General features: G+C 45.5%; 1 protein-coding gene across 1 annotated transcript in view; it reads right to left on the bottom strand.

Annotated features, from left to right (window-relative positions):
* Nucleotides 1–21,740, bottom strand: part of LOC133345196 (electrogenic aspartate/glutamate antiporter SLC25A12, mitochondrial-like) — a 33,718-nt gene extending 11,978 nt beyond the window's left edge. Inside the window, 11 exon segments of the mRNA XM_061555740.1 lie at nt 1,856–2,014; nt 4,439–4,520; nt 7,529–7,613; nt 8,624–8,717; nt 8,925–9,063; nt 9,723–9,869; nt 12,338–12,477; nt 14,320–14,435; nt 16,247–16,389; nt 17,666–17,719; nt 21,548–21,740. Coding sequence (XP_061411724.1) covers nt 1,856–2,014; nt 4,439–4,520; nt 7,529–7,613; nt 8,624–8,717; nt 8,925–9,063; nt 9,723–9,869; nt 12,338–12,477; nt 14,320–14,435; nt 16,247–16,389; nt 17,666–17,719; nt 21,548–21,550 — 1,162 coding nt within the window. The 5' untranslated portion in view covers nt 21,551–21,740.
* Between the last annotated feature and the right edge of the window lie 422 nt (nt 21,741–22,162).

Genomic DNA, 22,162 nt, shown 5'->3' with positions numbered 1-22,162 from the left:
CATTTAACATGTGTAGTCGACATGTCGGACTGCATTATGATATTGAGAGATGAAAACGCTCAACATTATTGCTGTGATTTTTTGTAAGGTAATTTTCAACATTCATCGTAAATGTCTCCCGCATTTCTATAGAAAACTAAACATTGGGGTTTGACAGGGCATCCGGGGAGTTTAGTACGCGCGTACTAACAGGGACAAATCTATTGCCCCGGAGTTTGACAGCAGAACGTGCTTGACGAGACACCAGGTGCAAAGGGCGTCCCCTGGGTTTGCGTAAAAAAAACACCACGCAAAACAATCTTTTAAAGCACCGTCAGCAGCAGAATCCTGTACACCAATTAAACCGGATTGTAGCCTGAAGAACGCTAACATGCAACATCACCTTCGGTATAGTGGACTGAATGGGGGGGGGAAAAGTAAACCGGTTCTGCCCAGTTGATCGGCTCGCTGGGAAGCAATGGGAAAGTGAATGAGTGGTGGGTGTAAATAAACCGTGTGCAGCCACACACAGACACAAGCGCGTGCGGGAAAAAAATAAAAAAATCATCGGGAGGACAGTCGCCTCTTGTGGGCCCTGCTCCGGGACTTCCTCCCGGATTTTTTTTGCGCCCCACGTCACGGCTCCCCGGCGCACAACGGCAAAGGTGAGTGCGTGGCGACCCGTGGCAGGCACGCCGCCTGGCCCCCAGACGCTCGCCTGCCTGTCCATCACCTGTAACCCATCCCCGACTTGATAACGATTACAACGGATGTGCGGGATACCCATCCCCAGCGCCCCCCGCCCCCCGTCGCATTCAGTAGATGGCGCTGTAATCGTCAAATGGGGATTTGGGGTTTTTTGTTCTTTATAATCTACCCCACCCCCTCCCATCTACATTTTCATCATAAACTTTGACTCACCCTCCTCCCCCCAATCCTTCTCCTCTCACTACCCCCCCCCCCAACCCACACACGCACACAGGAGTTTGGCCAAGGGATACAAGATGAAGCATTTATAGCGTGCTTCTCCGTGCCAAGCTTTGCTGAGTGTATATTCCCAGTGCGCGGCAGAAACAGAAGGTGGGGGATGTGGGGAAGCCAAGTGTAAGATGCATTGGGGTACGGCTACTTCTCTCTCTCTCATTCCATCCTGCCTCTCCTCACCTCCCACCCGCATGCTGAAAAATACGCAAAGCTTACACAAATCACGGCTTTTTATTAATTTCAATCCGATGCGCAATTTGGTGACCGAATCGAAAACTATAGCCAAGTCACCCGGAATGCACCCAACCTCATCAGATCTCAGGAGCCAAGGAAGAGTTTAGCATGGACAGTGCTGGTACGGGCGACCACCATGTACAAACAGGTTATCGTAGGGTGTGCGGGCTACGTGGTGAGCACCAGAGCACAGTAGAGAAAAAAAGAATCCATCCATTGCACTGTACTTACGAGCTTCCAAATTCATGCTCAGCGACTGCGCAACCTACACGGATTCGCGTGGTTAAGCACGCTCAAACAACCCTCACATGACCCACGCGGTGTGGGTGGGAGGCCCTCAATCCAGCAGTGGATTTACAAAAGGGCTCCACATTCAAGTTTATTTTGTTCAACCAAGTGACAGTGAGAATTCAAAAGAAACCAGGATCATACATACGTGTGTAGTACGTTAAACATATTTCGCAGCGCAAGTAGCCAACCGTGCCAATTCAAGGTCTCATTTGCATGGGCACGTGCGTCACCTGTGCATTAGAGGATGGGTTGCGTGGAATTGTAGTGAGCACGTGGCATACACAGGGCTGTGTTGCGAGGCGGCTGGGGAAGCGGGCGGTGGTGGGGGGGGGGGATTGGTGCGGGGGTGTTGGGGGCGGCTGCTCACCGCGGTAAAGGCCGAAGACGCTCTCGTAGCGCACGACCTTCTTGAAGCAGTCGAAGCTGTTCTTGTACATGAGCTCGCCCACGAAGGAGCCCGACGAGCGCTGGTTCTGCATGCGCGTTTTCACCAGGTCGATGGGGTACACCGCCGTGGCACCCACAGCTGGGACGCGGGCGCGATGCCGCACCGCCGCCAGGCGTCGCCAGGACCGAGGGGAGGGGTACGAGGGTGAGATGAAGTGGGGGAAGGGAGGGGGGGCCAAGACGTATTGTGAGGAAAAACAAGGCGGGGGTTAGAGAGCAGAGAAGAGGTGGAGAAGGCGGGACACGAGCGGGACACGAGGAGTGCATGGGCACAAAGATGAGATGACGCGTGAATATAACGTCAGCCCCTGCATTTGCTCGCTCACTCCACTGTTGTCGGAAGGACCTCCCCGCTAGAGGGCGTTATAGACGGTTCCCTCGAGTGGGTGTTTTGGCCTACTCTTCCAAGCTGGCCAGATAGAGGTGGGTGGGAGTACCCACGCTTTGCTCCTCCACATGCAACCTGTCGATTGACTAAATGTGGTGTACCCATTCGTACTGCCGAGTGGACAGAGGTTGGGGGGGGGGGGATTTATAAAAAGCATGCTCCGTTTCCACTGCCACGCCGGGAGATAAAATCACCACAATAAATGTAAGATATCCGGCAAACTCTTGCTACGCTATTAAAAAAAAACTTACGAGCAAAACAATATTCCGTATGTTAGCTTCATGTGTTTAAGCCAACATCATTATAGTTTTCAAGGGTTTTTTTTACTTTTCAAATGGCTCCACAAGCTCTAAGATGACAAAATAACAATAAGAGCTGCTCCTGGCGACTCAGATTGTCCACTTATTGGCATAAATGTAACCAGACTGAAGATTTTTCGATTTAAAGCTTTCGTGACTGCAGGGATTCATCTTCTTGAATGACTGAATATTGTATTGGTAAGGGGGGGGGGAAATTACAGTGTAATATTAAGACTTGCACAACAATATTACCATTGGGGAAATAAAAGAAAACCTTAGGAAAGACATCAGTAACTTGACCCACAGGGACATATTCACAGCGTACAAAACTACCCAGTGCACTCTAAGTGACTAGTATGGCTCTGAATACATGGGGAGACACAAAGGGCCTTTGGAAGCAGTGGGGGTCTGCATAGAGGGTCGACTGTATGGCCTTATTGTGGTTCTGCAGGCCAAGACAGACTGGAGCCAAGCACAGGAGATGCATACTGACAGACGCAATGAAAAAACTCAAAATACTCGCCACACACGCACATGCGTGGCCGCGGGCGCAAACGAGTACACAGAGCACGGAGGTCCAAGCCTTCCGAACACGCGACGGGGGTTATAAAAAGAAAAACAACCCCATCGTGAACCAACCGAAATATAATGGCTGTGCTGTTTGCAAACGCGATGTATAATAATAGTTATTACTTGATAAAAACAGGTATAGATGTGGCACAATGTTAATCGCTTCAAAAACTACCGGTGCTATTTAGTTAGCCAACGAGTTTGTGAGACAATGATAAAACAATAACTTATTTAAGCCACACCGGGGCCAAAGGCTCTTATTCAGGAGGGTCCTGCGTGCGATGTTTGGCCAACATCAAAAGCATGAAATGTTATGAGCTACGATGGATGCTATGAGATGGACTGGCAAAGCACAGAGCAAACAATGTATGGATTCATATGCGCTGCTGAAGCACGCTTGCCAATGTGTACCGCCGGGACATTATGGGGTCAGGTGTGCACGTAAAACTTACCCGATGGCAGGGATTTAATGTACACATGCGCCTTAGCAAAAAATAGAATCTTGGACGAAGAGATCAGATGTTATCTTTGTGTAGTGATTTGTTGGATACAGAAATGTTCCTAATCTGTGATTGGCAGTGTACAGCTTATGAAGTGTTTAAAATACGTCTCGCAGCAACTCAAGAAATCAATGCACGAAGCACTGGAGATGTGACTGTGATATATTTTATCATTAAATAAGTAACATGTATATGAAGGCTGCAACAAGCAAAGGCATGACATCGGTAGAAGCCGGCCATAGAAACTTGTTGTCAACACTGCCGGTCGGAGCTAGTGGAAGATAGCTCGTAGTTATGGTTGTGGGTGCTGCCAAGCCATACGAACATTGGTGCGCGCTGGTTGCATACAATTCTACCGTAAGTAGAAACGACAGTAAACTAAGCAAACAAGTGTCGGCCGTTTGTCGATGTACTGCAAGTCGAAGGCCCTCTCGCACTCGGCGTTATTTGAAAATACTTCACACACTAGTCAGTGTGGGTCAGTGAAAGGGGGGTTGAGGCGAAGACCGGTTAAGATGTAACTTGTCACTGAAGTTAGCCGTGGTTGACAATCAAAGTCATGGGACCAGGTTCACAGCGCAGTGAGTTAACAACTGGCGCGACCACATGACCCCATTGTTGGTGAATATTCCGACATAATCCTTTATTTGGAATGTACATGACCTATTTTTTTTTGTCTTTCGAAATCGAAAAAACATGGAAATAATTTAAATTGTAAAAATAAGACTCATGGCGTCAACTCGTACCTCCAGCGACTGAGCCCAGGGAAAATCTGTAAGCGGATTCGGCCACCTGGAGCAGGATGGGTCTCGACTTGTCTGGTGCATGCTGGGAACACGGCACAACAAGGTAGAAACAGGTCAGCATAGGCCAACAGAAACATTGCCTGGACACATTGAAAACAAAAAATGAGCCATCAAAACACAGCATTCTCCAAGAGATGGCCAGGAAAGCTTTTCAACAGGAACGCATCAAAGGATTTAACTTAAATCCAGGTTCAAATGGTGCAACCTGCAGCATATGCTACTGGGAAGGCGTAAGGAGAATGATGACCGCGTCAGCGCCGCCATAACATGGAAAGGCTGCTGCAACTGATGCTGCCGTTGTATGTAGAACTTCTTTCGCACCGTACGTAACCATCCGTGCTAATTGGAGGTGCGTTTGTGGTGTTGCACAAACACCAAACGCAGAACAAAAAGCGGCACAACACATCTGCATGCGACTTATCTGAACATAGCCAATTTTATACGTTTGCAATTGTGGACAGTAAAACAAATATACTAACATATATAGTCCACTCTTGTTACAATGATCAGTCCATTGTTAAGTCCTTTATAAGGACTCATGCAGTTAAATTCAGGGCAATTGATCAAAATGTTTACTGGTTAAAGGGGTCAACAATATTTTTTTTATAATTTAATCATTTTAATTCACTTCGCCTGGTATTTATTTTACGTGGGTGCACTGCGCTCCAAACCTGGCAACGTTAATTAGATTCCCAGTCAACCAACCTGCATTGACCAGAATGGGGTGAAGTATGGTCAAACAACCCCCTTGACCAACAGCAAATTATTGTAATTACATTTAAATGGGCCCCCTTTGAATGTTGATAGTGGTGGCAGTGATGCATGGAGTGTCCCTGATGACTCATGCTAGAAATTCCATGCAGCGACGACGCGTGCTGAGCTGAGCCTAGCGCTGCGGGAATGCAGGGAGGAGCCTGTAGCTGGCGGGCACAGTCTTTATGACCCCGCTGCGCTCTTTATTCTAACCGAGTTAACACAGCCCCCTGGTAATGCTTTATCGAGCGAGAAAATCCCAGCAAGCACCCGGGATTAGACACGGGGATGGCGCGCACACCTGTTCCCTGAGAACTGGGGGCTAAGGAGGTGGGGAGATGGGGCAGGTAAGCTCCTGTGCTGTGCACTCTGTAATCCGGCTAGCTCCCCTGCGGGGGGAGGGGAGACTGGACGTCAGACATTAAAAATAAAACAAAAGGGGGGAGTTCAAACGGTCTTGAGATTTTTAGTGTGGGAACACAGGCACACGGTGCCCATACCAAGAGGTATGCAGGAACCGGCAGACGGATACACACCCACAATAGTAAACAAGACTGCGGCCGCTTGACGCGCAGGTCTCGCAAAGCTGGGCAACCGCAGAAGATTTGTTGCAATCTTCTCCGAATGGAAAAAAGAGGCTTTTAAGCCACACCTAATGAGCTGGGTTTTCTGATGTATACACACTTAAGCTGGCACTTAAGCCATTAAAACTTTTTCACTGGCAGTGCTTTCAATGTAGCAATATTATAATAAAGTCTTTGTGCAGCAAAAACATCTAAATCATTCCTTGTACTATAGGATAAGCGTAATCCACAAACATGACTAAAGGACTGAAATGCATCCATGCCACTGTACTTGAATAATATACACAAAGAAGTACTTCACTTCGCAACTATATTTTTGCTTCATGTTATATACTCCACAACCACAAACAAATCAATGCAAATGGCATGGCAGAACTAATACATGGCTTAAACTCCCCCCTTTTGGTTTTATTTAAAAGGGTGGCTAAATAAAATAATTATACGTTTGCTTTGTTAAACCAGTTGAGAACTCAAGAGACCGGGATATTTTTTTTATTTACAAGGGAGACCTGGCAATCACAGGCCTTGAATAATTCGCAGCCATTTGCTAATCCGGTGGTGGATGAAGGTCAGTCGTGGGGGTCATTTGATCATACTTCACCACATTCGTCAATGAAGTTTGGTGAAGAGGTGGTGGATGGGGGCCCATGACTGGTTCAGACATAACTCGCCACTAATGTTCGACACGGGCAGATGTCTGGATTTATACAGCAGTGCACTAACCACTGCGACACTGCTCCACCTCGTAGATAAAAGCTAGTGGCTCTATCCACAAATTATAACATTTCAGATGTTACTTTAGATGTTTTTAACAAGTCTAAAATTAGACAATTATGAGATAACATTTTTGATTTTGCTCATTTGACTTTAACTACACAATCATGTTAATATATTATTGAGTGTTTTAACTTCATGTTTATCCATTAAGACGGCAAAGGTCCATTCTTACACCCTCTTGTCGTGGACTACTTGAACCAACGAAGGCGAGTAATGCGTCAAATAACCCAGGCAGTGAAAGGCACGTACAATGAGTGGGTGCTTGTACTGGACACGAGCCTCTTTTAAAACCTCCTCTTGGGCTCAGTGACCTCTGGGTAATAGCCAACCAGCCGGGGTCAATTAGCTCTCAGGAAGCGTGGCCAGGAATGCTAATCTCAGGCTGCCCAGAACCGGTCACGTCTACCTGCACCACACCTTTGGTGCTGCCAACGTTGCACATTTCACCGCCCCCTCGACCCCCAAGTGAGCTGAACTTTAGAATATGTAACGTTTCATTCTGGGGATGAATCGTCATCACAGTATGAACAATATCTCGTGCTCAGTGTTAATATTTTTCTCTGCATTTTTTTTTGGCAGTTGTCATGCATGAATCAAAAGGTCATGCAGCACTCACAAGTGTTATTACATAACAATACAGGCAATTTTCTGAATTGACAAGGTCGCCATGCAGTGACCTCAATACTGGGTTTGACAAATAATTTCACCAAGCACATTCATGCAACTATGAAATAGCAGCAATGACAGGTCTATACTGTACGTGTAACGCAAAACATGCTTGTTACTTTGCAAATAATCAGAAGCAACATTTCAAGATGGGGCTCTGAAAGGGTAAGGCATGACCCCAGTTGTGATCACAACACCAGTTGGTGGTGGCCAGCAGAGTGAAAAGGCCAGCGAACTTTCGACTGCTCACCTGTTTCTGTGCCTCAGCCAAGTTATAGGGAAGCGAGCCCTCTTCCAGCGGAGCTATCCTCTCGATGTCGGTCATGATCACACGGCTGCAAGACCAGAGCACACCACAGTGCGTCAGGAATCGGTAAAAAGGTGCACTGCAAATATTGATTTCGGTGCAACCTGTTCATATTTATATATATACAGTCCACTGCAACATATTCTCCCCATGCCATGCCAGCTGTGGGGGTAATTTAGCCATACTGGTCATACACACTCGGGGTGTCGCGGTGGTGAGATGGCAACTACCACGCCTGGTATACAGGAAGCCGTGGGTTCGATCCTAACCCTGACGCCTATATATTTGGAGTTCACGTGTTCTCCCTGTGGTCGCATGGATTTTTATCCGGATCCTCCAGTTTTTCCTTTGACATTTAGAAGAATGTATTTAGTGTATTTAGCTGCAATAAATCTCCACGTGATAAGCCAGTTTGTTGAGCTGTAATTTGTAGCCAGGTCGCTTCTGAAAAAGAGCTGTATAGTTCAGTGGGCCTTATCTGGTAAAATAAAAATATTTAAAGTTCTATAGTTTCTTGAACAATCTGATTGGAAAAAAAAAACCCACTGAACTAACAAAGCTGATGAGCAAGTTGCGTTGATGAAAAAATTAACCCGTAAAAACAAAGCTTTTCACTCTAAATCCTTTATATGCGTGGCAGCTAGAGTCCTCTCGTCCTCTGGCTTATAATGGCTGCCACCTATGGGTCAGATGATTGTCTGCCAGCATTAAGCAATTGATAATTAAATATTTTTAAAAAATTCCATAAACAGTGTAAAATGTTGGAAAAAAATTTTCACGAAAATTAATTGTCACGCACAACGAGTCTGTGTGGAAAATGTCAGCTCGATTGGATCACGGGAAGTGTGTTAAAAAACGACCGAAAGATTTGCACGGTCGTAAGCAAGCAAGCAAGCACGCAAGCACGCAAGCAAGCAAGCGAACTTAATATAAAGGATTTAAAAAAGGGTGAGCATCGTTGAGGTATAGTTTGTGAAGTCATTACCTAGGAGTGAGAATGCAAAATGTGACATCTGTAGGAGTTGCGGGGCCACGTACCCTCTTGGCTCATAGAGGTCAGCCAGCTGGAAGAGAATATCCACCTCCATCGGAGTCACCTGGCCAAACCTCTGGGCCGCCAGCACAAACTCCTCTACAGTCACACCGGACATTCACCACAATTAAAACGGCCAAAGCCCTGCCACAAGGTATCATAGAAAAGGCATGGGTCTGCACATTTCCCCAAAAAATTAATGGCACGTCATTCCATAATGAAAGTAATCCAATTCATCGAGTTAACAACGCAGAACGGGGTGACCCCTAAATGAGGGTGGCGATGAAGCGTTGCGCGAGCGGGTACCTCTGGTGACCTGGACGTCCTTGCGGGAGCCAGCCAGTGTGCTGTAGATTTTGCGGAAGAGCTCCATGTTGTTGAGCAGCGCGTTGAAGGCGTTGAAGTAGGAGAAGCTCACTTGGTGGGCAGTCGCGCCGCCTGCAGCCTGCCGTGGCAACGGGCATTTGCACGAGATCGGGCATTCGCACAGATCGGTAGCGAAATGGATGGCATCAGATGCGGAGGGTGAGGGTGGGGGGGGTGCATGGAATGGCTAAACATGTAGTGGGTAGAACATACGACAGATTTAGATCGAAGGATTTTGTTGATGAGATTGAGACAAACGGTGACACACCAAAGTACTTTCATTGTTCATTAATAAATTATATATACTGTATATGCGGTGATGTTAGGGGCTACTGCACTTAGCAAATATTGTGACATGAGTCCATGTGTCTACAAATAAAAAACATGTCCTTGCCAAAATGTTTTAACCTCCCCGATTACTTAGTCTTGCAGCTCGATGGCAAGCCTCTTCTCTCGTCGTTGTATCGAAACCATGAGCGTACGTTCTACTTTTGTCATTGCGAGACAAACAGAAGCAGCTCCAGACGAACGAGTGAAACAAGCACCACAAATCGCAGTAAAAAACACACACAACCATCGAGTGAAACCAAACAACAGGGCGAGCGAGTATGTATTTGAACTTCTTTCGCACTGTACGTAGCCAACCGCATTAATCGGAGTAACACATGCACTGGGATTACTGCGCCGGCTGAGTCATGTTGGTGTGTTTGAAGAGGGTGCCCGAGAGGGGACACTCACCGACACGAGGTTCTCCTCCACAAAGGGAGACAGCATGTGCGGGCGGATCGTCAGCATGATGTCATTAAAGTCCAGCGCGGGGATGGTGCCGCTCTTGTTGGAGTCCTTGAGTGCGAAAGCTTGCCGTGCATGCTCCAGCTGAAGCTCCTGCCAGGGGAGAGGCGCGACGCGTACAAGGTTGCGCGCGCACGCAAGGTCACGTGCGCGACGGTGGACAGAAAACCCATCGAATGCGCACTCACAGCCAACAGCTTGGGCATCGCATTGAAAAAGAAAATGTATTCATGTATGTTGAACTTCTTCCGCACCGTATGCTTGGTGCAGGAAAATAGTCCCATTACAACTATGTATGTTTCCAAAAGCTCAATTGTCGAATAGAAGAGTCACGGAACCGATAATCGACTCCGGTTAAATGATAGCAGCGGCTGAACCAATTGGCAGGTGCAAACGTGCAGAACGCATGGCGCATTCCATTGGTTGGTTAAGCGGCTGCCACCATAAGGCACTAGTGCCGAGCTCATTGGTCACCGGCTGGAACGCACGAAAAGCCACAGGCAGGCAAACGGGGTTGGAAGTTTATTTTCATTGTTAGGTAGACGTGTGGCAAACAGATACAAATTTTTTTTAAATATATTTTTTGCAATCCATTATTGATAACAGAATAGAAAATATACATTCATAAACAGAACTAAGACTGGGAGAATATCCTCAACAACCAACAGCCGAGTGAAAAGAATGAGAGAAATAAAGTGCACACAATCATTGCAAATGTGGTAGAGGAGTGGAACATTTTTAAACGAGCCTAACAAATGATCAAGTGTGTGATATGTTGACATAAAAAAACTTTTTTTGGGAAGTATATGACCTGTGGGATACACGGAGGGTAACTCTAGTCAAAGACTTTAAAAATGATGCTTAATTCACTTATTAAAATGCAACCGTCTGGCAAGTCCTTGCTTAATCAGCATGAGGGCTTTCGAAATGTGGTTGTGGAGACAAAGCTCAAGGGACAGGCCATAACGTGCCATTGTTGCTGACTCCTTGTTCGCCTGTTGGCATTCCCGGATGCAAACAAATTACAATGCAACCCCCACTACCAAAATACCGGGTGCTATGTGCTGCACATCGAGCCACAAGAATTGGGCTGACAGCCTGTCACAATGAAGTTTGTAACTACTGGGTTTTTTTGTTGTTTCTATGGGCCCCCGAATGTGGTTTTCCTCCTTCAACCACAGTGTAATTTAAAACCAAATTCCTTTCCCGTGTACTCCAGAACCTGCTCTCTCTCGACAGTGTCACATTTCAGTGTCAAGCAGCAGCAGCAATTTGGGCTTTAACGGGGGACTGAAAGGCTCACTGTGACACCTCCGGAAGAAACTTGGGGGGAAACATTGGCTTTAGCCAGATTGCACCGGCGCTGTAAAGCTACTGGCCAGGGAGTGCCCCAAGAAAAGCTTTGCCTCATCTCAAATTATTCTTGCATTCGCCTGTAAGCAGCTGAGCTGTTAAGCATGCTACATGAAGGCACCTGGCAAGTAATGTTCTCCAGTCAGGTCATGCACATCTTTGCACGCATTTGCTCAACTGCAGTGAACACGTTTGACAATGCAGTATGCATGTGTAGCGTATGTAGTAATGACCGTAGCTACATCAAGTTATTATAATTCGCTCGATTAAAGACTTTCCACGTTACATGTCGGTTACGGGAGTTGGAGAACCATACTTCACCGCGTTGGTCAGCGCGGGTCGGCAAAGGGGTGGGGGCGCTCAGGACCGGTTCAGATATCACTCGCCACCTGGTTAATAAATAAGTGCTACATTTCTAAAGGACATATCATTTACACATCATCTGAATAACGTGACAAAGAAAGTGTATCTGGCCATATATGCAATTTTGTTGAAATTCCAAATAGGGCTTTGCAATTCCCGGCATTGTTGGTTACTGATACATTGGTGAAGTTTTCACCTAAAATCAGACGGAAACATTTGCCAACATGTGAATCAGGAACCCGGCCTCAAACGCAGGAACAGGCAATTCATAATGGGACCTTTTTGCCAGTATCAAAGTGTCAAAAACTGGTAAACCCTAAAGGTTAAAATCTATTCTTATTTTTTTATATAGACAATTCATGTTTGCAAATCTTTTAAATGACAATTAACGCATAAAGACATCAGTATAGATGGAAATGTACAGTAATCCAAGCCAGCCCACAAGCATTAAATCGGCTAAATGCCTGCACTGAGATTGTGACGATAATCATTTTATGTTGATACTGCACCGAATAGAACATTTGAACCAAATATCGAATCTCAGCGCACACTATTGTACGACTGCTCAATCTGCTGGGCCCATGGTCTGAAACTCACTTTCTGAAACTCACTTTTCTTGGCCGTCCAATGCAGTTTAAGTTTAGGCTCACAAAACCTTCCATTTCACCTTGACCTCTGACTGACTGCCTCTATTGTACAAAATAAATGCGTGCTGTTCATTTACACAGCGTATTGAGATGCGGTTGTACATTTCGACATACAAATCCAGAATTTGCATCGTAAATTGCGTATGAACGCACAAACGCCAAAACGTTGTGATTGCGTATGCAGAAGACGCGTTTCACCTGTAGGAACTGTGTGAACTCGGCGTAGGTGAGCCGCTTGTCGCGTGTGTGCCCAAAGTGCAGGCGGATGAAGTCGCAGTCCCAGTTGAAAGGGATGTGCTGGTGGATCGTGGTCTGGCTGAAAATCGCCTTCACGCCCTCTGCCAAGGGACAAATACAAAACGGCTCCTCGATCTCACTCTTGCTCAGCCACCGCCACGAAAGGGTGGTAGGCGCCGGGATGTTTTTCCTGTCGTTGTAGTTGTTGTTGCCGTTTGTTGTCGAGCACTTTTTGTTGATTGTGCTTTTGGTTTTGGTGCCATTTCTTAATTTGTTTGTTCATTTTAGATTTTTCTTGGCAGGAGGGTTTTCTTTTGCTTGGTAGTGGCTCTATATTGGGATTTGGTTCTTATATATTATTAATGTACAGAGTTATGGGATGCTATTTGCATGAATGATGCTATATAAAACGAAAGTATTATTATTATGCAATTCAAGCCAGCCACGATTTTTGCAATGCCAAAGCTGAGCGCATTGACTGCATCCAGAGTGACCGATTTCCTCGCAGATTTACGGTGAATCGTTGGTCGTACAACTTGTGCTCGATCCGCTGACTACTTCTGACTCGGAGATCTCGCGATGACCCAAGGTGAGGTACTTTGATTCAACGTTGCGGGGGTTACGAGGAGAGCGTGGTAACCAACACAGTCATCAAGATAAATGAATGAGCACTTTTTTAACATGCCAGTGGATAGCATATCAATCTTTATCCCTGCCATAGCAATGTAGAATTTCCACCACTGGCTCAAAGGGTTGCAAACGGGAGATGAGCATGGCCCCATGCTTGTATGAGCATGAGACCAGTAGGACACTGTTTTTACTACATTGGATTTCTCCACATTGTACATTTCAGCTTGAGAAGTGTGACATATATGTAACCTCAATGAGGTGCATATGCATTTCAAAGGCTCTATTTGTCATAATAAAAAAACATAGAAAGCAGGAGGTTTTGTAAAATCAACCAGCCGCAAAGCTCCTTAAGCAAGGTTAAGTTTACCTGAGAGTCTAAGTATCAGCTGGGAGAAGCCAAGTCAGCTCAGGTATGCACCGTAACACACACACGGCCCTACACACACATGGTGCCAAAGCTCCATGCACAGGATGGTAAAGTCTAGGAGACCGGACTGTAAACACAGTGATTATGGATTTGAGACCATCAGAAGCTGTCTGACCTGTCCCCATCATAATGGACTCCGTACTCCTGTTTTTTTTGTTACACGCTCCAAAATCAAAGCCGCGCAGGAAGCAAAGCGAGAGAGGGGTCCTGCGTAATCGGATTTGACGTGTCGGGGAGACAAGGGCAAACGCGGATACGTGAGGGGGAGAGATCATGTTTACCGCCGCCCTCTCCATGCCTGCAAACCCCTTCCCACCACACCACAAACTTCTCACACTCCCCCCCCCACCTCTCCCCGACCCCCACCTCCTTCCATCCTCAGCAGCACCAATTCTAATGGAGAAATTACTCTCGGCGGAAACGGGGAAATTGACGTGTCAAACATGTCAATCCGATTAATATTCCCAATCTCTTCTCGGTAGCAGGAAAAAAGGATAGAACTTCAAACGGTCAGCGTGTCTGAAAAGTCTGGAAGGGGCCGTGCGGTCAGCGGTGGATTCCTACCGTGTAGCCCTTGCTGCCAGATGGAGTTTCGTGTTCAGTTGTACCTAACCTTTGCGTTTTGCTATTACAGAGGTTAACACAGTTTGTCTTTCCAGGCGTTGCCTTTTCCACGCTATTGTGCGCTTCTTACGCATGCAGAACAAGAAAAGTATTTTCCGTTATAAAAAGGGGAGGAAAAAAAATAAAGATACCGGGAGACATACACGCGTATCAGATCGAAGCCCTGCATTTCGAAATGCTGAGGAATTTCATCTGCTTTTCAGCGATATAGTCTTACCAATATCTGTCAGCCATCGCGACTTGGCTTTAAACCACAGCTTACCGAAGGTGACCTCTCCCTTGCCCTCCTTGTCAAAGAGCTGGAAGGCCACAATGAACAGAGCATCGGGGGCACACAGCACTGACTCGAAGGCCGAAAACTCCTGAAACGAGATCAGCCTGGAGCAACACGTCACAGGCAGAGCAGGGACGGGAAACAAACAGCACAACCGTGAACACACACACACACACACTTGCAAGATCCAATCTACCCAGCCAGCCTGTGTCGGGTAGACATAAAGTTAAACAAGACATTCATTTTAACACGTAGGCTTTCGCGACCAATATCATCCATAAGAGGTTTTTTTGGTTAGATCGCGCAAATATATAAATGTGTCGTTAAACCCGCCACCACCCGACACAGCCAACTAGTGAGGGTTGCCACGTAAACAGAACGTGCCAATTCGTCACTAGTATAGCACACCGGTGTGTTGGAGAGCCAAGCCACAACATTTGCAATCTGAGTACGACGTTTTGCCAGTAATTACAACCAGCTTCATCAGGCGAAAGCCAGATTTGTGGGGAAGTCTCCACCTGTTTCGTTCCTTATATAGAGGCGTAGATGTGGTGACCACATTTGTGCGCTCTTCTTGAGCAAAGTGGGGGGGGGGATTAACGTACATTATGCGAGCCCATTGATTTTGTCCTTCCTTCATTTGGATGTCCTTTTGTCACCACATGAGCTGATTGAGATCTAAACTAAACAAAACTATTTTTTATTTTACCAGGTAAGGCCCACTGAGCTATGAAGCTCTTTCTCAGAAGCAACCTAGCCGCAAATGATAGCCCAAAGAAGTTGCTTATCACGTTGAAATTACAGCAGCCACAAATAGTGTCTAAACGCATGTTTTTAAATGTGGAAGAAAAACGGGAGGACCAAGAGAAAAATACATGCGACCACGGGGAGAACATGCAAACTCCAAATATAAAAGGCGTCAGGGTTGGGATCGAACCCATTACCTCCTGCATACTCGGTGAGGGAGATAAGATCTCACTACTTGGTTCCCTAAGCGGGAATTAGTAAAGTTTTTTACGTGCAGATAGGGTATGATTTTATATTCGCTTAATTATTAAAATGTACAGCCCATTATCAATCTACTGCTGGATGGAGAGCAGCAAACACTTAAGCAGATTTGATGAAGGCAACTGGCAGTATTGTTGTCTCATCAAAAGACAAACATGCGTAAGCACATACTTACCCAACGTTCATGAATGTAGGCAGCACGTTTAATCATTACGGTAGCCAAACAATAAAATAGCAATTTACGACCCTTTGTTAATCGTGTGCGGAAGCCCTCATGATGCCTTGTTGGCCATATGGGTTGTCGAGGGGGGAGGCCCAAGACAACTTTAGATCCCACTCGTCACTGATATTAGCTGTGGCCGGGAATCGAACTCCGATCATGGGGTTCATAATGCAGTGTGCAGTAACCACTATTCCATAGCTCCATCCTCAGTTTCAGAGTATTTGTTTTTATTATATTTATAGTTCTTCATCATTATCATGAGATAAGGCAAACCAACTGCTGGGTAAATGACTCCCCAAGCAGCAGAAAACTATCACGATCCTGAAATGCAACAATTCACCCAGAAATATCACATTAACCGATTTCATCACTCCATCTCCTGGGTCGTCGTTGTCTCCAATGCATTCCACTTATTTGCTATACTATACTAAAGTGACAGTTAATTAACTGCAAAATTCTGAGCTGCTGTAATCCAGCATAGAATGACCTGCTCTTCAAACATGATGCCACAAGCCATTCCAGCTCGCTGCACATGATACAGATAACAAAAAAAACGCAAGAAAATTACCAGGCAGCTGCAGAACGCACACGTAAACTCCACATGAGTTTGGCTCAGTGCTGTGGACGCCCATCACGCAGCTGCCAGGACTTTGCCGTTGAGAGGATATAAACGAGATGACTCACCCATCCTTGGTGGTGTCGGCGATGCTGGCCAGTGTGCGCACGGTAAGTGGGTTGTAGTTGTGCTCGTTGTGGAGGCCCAGATATCGCTGTACAAAATCCTCGGGGGTCATGTAACGTTCCCCATCCTTGTGCGCCGTCGAGTACTGCGAGTCAACAAAAGCTGAAATCACCGGACTCGCATCTGCACACCTGAAATGACTGCTGCTGAGATAAGCGGCGTGGGCATGTTGAGTGCCCAAAGATACTCTCTGGTTCTTTCGGTAAAGTCATGTAGAGAGAAAAAATAATAAAAGATGCTCAGGCATTTGTTGAAGATGCCTGGTGTTTGGTGATGTATGTCAGCGACTAAATAAATCACCCTGAATGTACCCGGTCTCGTCAGATCTCAGAAGCAAAGCATGGTTGAACATGGTTGGAACTTGGGCAGGGGAATATCAGGGAATATCATGTCACAGGTTTGACCTAGTGGCCACCGCTGTATAGCAATGGATTATCGAGTCTACCTGTGTGGAATTTAGAGCTTAAGCCCTTTGAATGTGAAGTCTTCTCACATGCCAAATACTCATTAATAGAATTGGCAAAATATCTAAATTCAGAACTCTTCTGATAAAGTCCTGAGACTCATTAAGCCCTTCCTCGATAAAGGGAATTATTATTCTTACACATACCTGTGTATGCTGTTGAAGGACTTAAAAAAAGAAAAAGTATTACATACATAAGCTAAACAGATGTAACCTTTCGACATGTTTTTACTAAATAATGTAATCGATGACGGTTGGCATTTTCAAAACCATGATTTGAGAACATCGTCAAATTTGAAATATTCGTTGTAATACAGTGCATGGGAATTTCGTGATGAATTACCCTTTGACATAAAACAACTATATTTTTGCCCGTTGCTGGTTTTGATTTAGCGTATTTCCCTTTAAATGTGATTGAAAATCACATTGACACCCCAACACAATGTGCGCGGACTGATGATGAGAACTATGTATGGCACGACTAGCCTTTTCATGACATCACCAAGCAAAAGAATGTATTAGAAACAGATGAGCATGTGCGGCGCGTATATTGAATAGCAAACGTTGCCCGAAAACAACATCGTGTAAACTATGCAGTTTAGCAAGTAGTAAAATTCCACTTGTGAACACCCCTCTGATTGAGAATTAACGTTACTATAATAACCATCTTGCATACGCAACATCGCACATTATAGAGGTAGCTTTGTGATTTCTGCTTTTGTGGGCGATTCTAGAACGCAACGGGTTGCAATGCTCTAACGAAGAGGTCCGAATGGATACTTCGTCTCGTGACAACACCGATGGCACGTTTGGCATAAAATTGTTGGGGAGGATGGGGGGGGAGACAGAAGCAATTAAAAAAAAAATGCCGATTATTTTTTGAAAGGTGAAACATTACCTTTGTGAAGACGGCTTTGAGCTCCACTGGGTCGGCTCGCTTTGTTAGCTGCACCTAAAACGTAAATTGGATATTTTAATAACAATTAATGGAGTAAAAAAATAAGTTTTTTACAGTGTTTTATTGAACTCATGAGTGTGTTCATTTTTACCCAAAGCTGTCTGTAATGGCAACGGCATTCTCTTTAATACCATTGAGCTGGTCAGTATTTTCACATGCTGTTCCTTTGGTCAAATCACTTAATTGCATGCTGCTTGTGCAGGTCAGTTTCTTGCATGCTGTTTGACTGTGTGGGTCGTTTATTATATGTTGTTTGGTCATTCTAGTTTCTGACTTGCTGTTTTATTGGCCAAATTGGTTCCATGTATGGCAAATAGTTGAAATCTTTTCTTTCATGCTGTTGCATTCATTTTTTTACACTTTAAATAAATAAAAGCAAAATATATATATTTTTTGACAAAAATAATTATGGTCACTCGAGTCAGACAGTTAACCCTTTCAAAGTTTTGATTTAAAGCTTTCGTGACTGCAGGGATTCGTATGCTTGGTTCTTTCGGTAAAGTCACGTAGAAGGGAAATAATTAAATAATTAAATAATAAAAATATAAAACAATCAAATTCTCACGACGTTTCGACTGCAACACAAGCAATCATCATCAGGTGTGAAATCCACCCAAATTGTTTTACCCAAATTTTTTGCTGTGGATTTCACACCTGATGATGATTGCTTGTGTTGCAGTCGAAACGTCGTGAGAATTGTATTGTTTTATATATTTTTTAATTCCCTTCTACGTGACTTTACAGAAAGAACCAAGAATATACCTCTCAAAGTTATTTAAGACATTTTCCATTGTTTAAGGTTTCAAATTAGCCAGGGGTATCATCTAGTTGGTCACCTAGGCACTTGAATATATGGAAATCCTGTAGTACTCTTGGACAGAACAAACGTATACCATGGATATCACCCATCAATCAAACAGACCACTTTATGTCGTGAGGTAAAGTCAGCCAAGAGGGAATAAGGTGATTTTATTCAAGAATTATCATATACAGTGATTTAGGATTTTCAGGAAATCATTTCAATGAGCTCTTACCATAGCATCCAGAGAAAATATATATATATATTTAATATTCTCACGTAATTTCAAATGGCATTATTGTTATTGTACAATTTGATTACGATATTAATAAAAAAATATATAACAAATAAATCAGCACCGGACTCAATTGGCGTCTCATATTTCACATTGTGATGTGGTGATGTGATTTATTATTTTCTCAGTGTGGCTTACATGTTCACTCACCACCGGTATACCGATATTGCATCATCACAAGCCAGAGGACTGAGCCACCGACCAGGGGCATCATTACCTCTGCTTCCCAGTGCCGCTGCGTTTCCTTCAGATCCTTTTTTTAAATGAGAAATCAGGTCTGTGCAAAGATTTAATTTCATGTGTGTTATACTGAGTAGATCATAACAAATAACATTTACGAATGCTTGTGTCCTTATGAATAAGTGTCTCTTCATTGGCGTATTTTACAGATTTCAATCCTGAAAAATATGACTGCAGATGTGATGTTGCTTATTATTGCATACAATTTCATAGTTGTTTCTTCTCCATGGAATTATTTCCTTTTTACATGTTGACCAAAATATTTAAGTGCATCTTCTCTGATGTTTTTACCCTACACTTTGATGCATATTTTACACGATTCTCAAGTTTTCCCCTAAAACATTTTCTCATCACAAAAGAAAGTTCAATACTATTTGCGCTGTCAGTCAGCACAGCTCACAGTCACCACGGTTGCAATGGTAACTTGCAGTGACATCCAGTCCACGGCTGAGATGTGTATTTAGCACCCATCTCAAAAAGAATTCCCCCACTCGAGTTGCCCTTAATAAACTAATCACCATGTCACACTTACCAAAGGATGGACAAGGCTCGTTTAATTGTACAAGGAAGGTTGGGAAATACCACTTTATTTCAAGGTGGTGATCCGCATGCACTGTATGCATTTACATTCAAGGAAGGAATTGTCATTAATGTTGTCGTTTCAGTAGCGCCAAGTGAAAGCAAAAATGCACACGCTTGAGTTTCTCATATTTTTTACGTGGTCATTCAAATTTGAACGTGTGAAAGCCATCGTGTTATTAAAACATGTTACCAACAGGTCCATGCTAATGTATGTTTAAGAAAAAAAAACTACTAAAATGTGTAAAATTTTATTTTCAAAATCTAGCGAAAAATAAAGACCCTAATTCTAGATTTGTAGCTTTCGTGACTGCAAGGATTCATATACTCTTTGTTTTTTTCGGTGAAGTCACGTAGGTAGTAACACACTTAAGCGGTTGTGCTTTTGCTACGTTGTCCCCACCTGAAGGATGCTTGTGTTGCGCCCGAAACGTCGTGATTAAATTTAGTTGTTTTCATTTTATTTTTTACCTACGTGACTTTACCGAAAAAACCAAAGAGTAAAAAAGACCCTGCCAAGGACGACGGCTCGAGTATATTCTAGAGAGCGCGAAGGACGCATGGCACCCAAGTGGGAAAAGACCCCGGGGGCTTTCAGAACTCAAGAGGTTGCATAATATTTGGTACAACAGGTCGAGGGAAACGTATGAACCATTCGGGAGGATTTTGCCTTACAACTTTCGTGACTGCAGGAATTCATATTCTTGGTTCTTTCGGTAATGTCATATATTTTTTTTGAATTTTCATTTATTTATATAGAAAATTCGAAATTTAAATATTAATTTATTACTTTCATTTAGAATTTTCATTAATTTTTCTTTTTTGTTTTCTATCTACGTGACTTCACCGAAAGAACCAAGAATATTCGGGAGGGATGACTAAGGATCAGAGGCGACAACGATGAAGTAAGTGCCTGAGGGTGAGGATGATGATGAGGATGATAAACCCTGTGGCACTCGAGTGGAAGATGTAGGCCAGGCGAGATCCAAGGGCAACACGAATCCCGTGGAGGATCGAGGAAGAGAAGGACGAAGGCTCGAGGAGACCCATGGATGTGTTGAAGCCCCTGGTGGAGGTGGATGAAGGCACGGGGAGACATAACGGCTTGTGGGATGCCCTGGTGAAGGAGAATGAATGCGTAGCGAGACCCATGGATATGCTGACTGCCTTGGAGGAGGAGAGCACGGAGAGAACCCAAGAGCAGGTTGAATGCCCTGGTTGATGATGATGAGGAGGAGGAAGGCACGAGGAGACATAACGGCTTGTGGGATGCCCTGGTGAAGGAGAGTGAAGGCGTAGCGAGACCCATGGATATGCTGACTGCCTTGGAGGAGGAGAGCACGGAGAGAACCCAAGAGCAGGTTGAAGGCCCTGGTTGATGATGATGAGGAGGAAGGCACGAGGAGACATAAAGCCTTGTGGGATGCCCTGGTGAAGGAGAGTGAAGGCGTAGCGAGACCCATGGATATGCTGACTGCCTTGGAGGAGGAGAGCACGGAGAGAACCCAAGAGCAGGTTGAATGCCCTGGTTGATGATGAGGAGGAGGAGGAGGAAGGCACGAGGAGACATAACGGCTTGTGGGATGCCCTGGTGAAGGAGAATGAATGCGTAGCGAGACCCATGGATATGCTGACTGTCTTGGAGGAGGAGAGCACGGAGAGAACCCAAGAGCAGGTTGAATGCCCTGGTTGATGATGACGAGGAGGAAGGCACGAGGAGACATAAAGCCTTGTGGGATGCCCTGGTGAAGGAGAATGAATGCGTAGCGAGACCCATGGATATGCTGACTGTCTTGGAGGAGGAGAGCACGGAGAGAACCCAAGAGCAGGTTGAAGGCCCTGGTTGATGATGATGAGGAGGATGATGATGAAGGCACGAGGAGAAGGGCAGAATGGAGGAGGCGGTTACCATGGCGAGGGCGGCGTCCGGCTCCTGGTCGGGTCGCGAATTCCTGCGGCAGTCAGGGCAGGACACGGACAAGCGACGTGCCCCCCTTAGGGTCCGCCCCCCCACCTAACCACCTCCTCCTCTGTGTACGCGTCTCCCCTGCGGCGTCTCGTCCGCCTCCCTTGCCGCCAAATGCCCCCTCTCTCTCTCTCCCCAGCAGCAGTAGCAGCACTGTACTTGCACTGTACGCCGCTCAGCTGTGAGTCACCTTCGGGTCACGTGGGCGGGAACCGGGCTCGCGCCGGGGCGGATCCGGTTCCCGGTTTACGCGCCGGGGCGGATCCGGTTCCTCGTCCACGTGTCCGCGTTGAGCTGCGTCCGCGTCGCCCAAACTGCGTCCCAAAGACGCCGTCGTTTGTTAGCGAAGTTCGGCGTTAGCGAAGCAAATGTTAGCCATAGTAAAGGTTGGGTGGGTGGGGTGAATTGGGGTTTTTTCGGGGGGGTGTAGTTCGATGGCGTAAATTTAAATGTGTCGTGAAAGCCCCCCACCACAACCCCGTCACGGCCAACGAAGTGGGGGGGCCGTCACGGACACAGAACGTGGCCAGACGAGTTGCCGCTTCCGTAATAAGGGGG

Source organism: Lethenteron reissneri, chromosome 21 (genome assembly GCF_015708825.2).
Source record: "Lethenteron reissneri isolate LAM-NWPU_2019-01 chromosome 21, ASM1570882v1, whole genome shotgun sequence".
Lineage (NCBI taxonomy): Eukaryota > Metazoa > Chordata > Hyperoartia > Petromyzontiformes > Petromyzontidae > Lethenteron > Lethenteron reissneri.
Note: the sequence above shows the minus strand (reverse complement) of the source record. Positions and strands in the feature narration are given on the sequence as shown.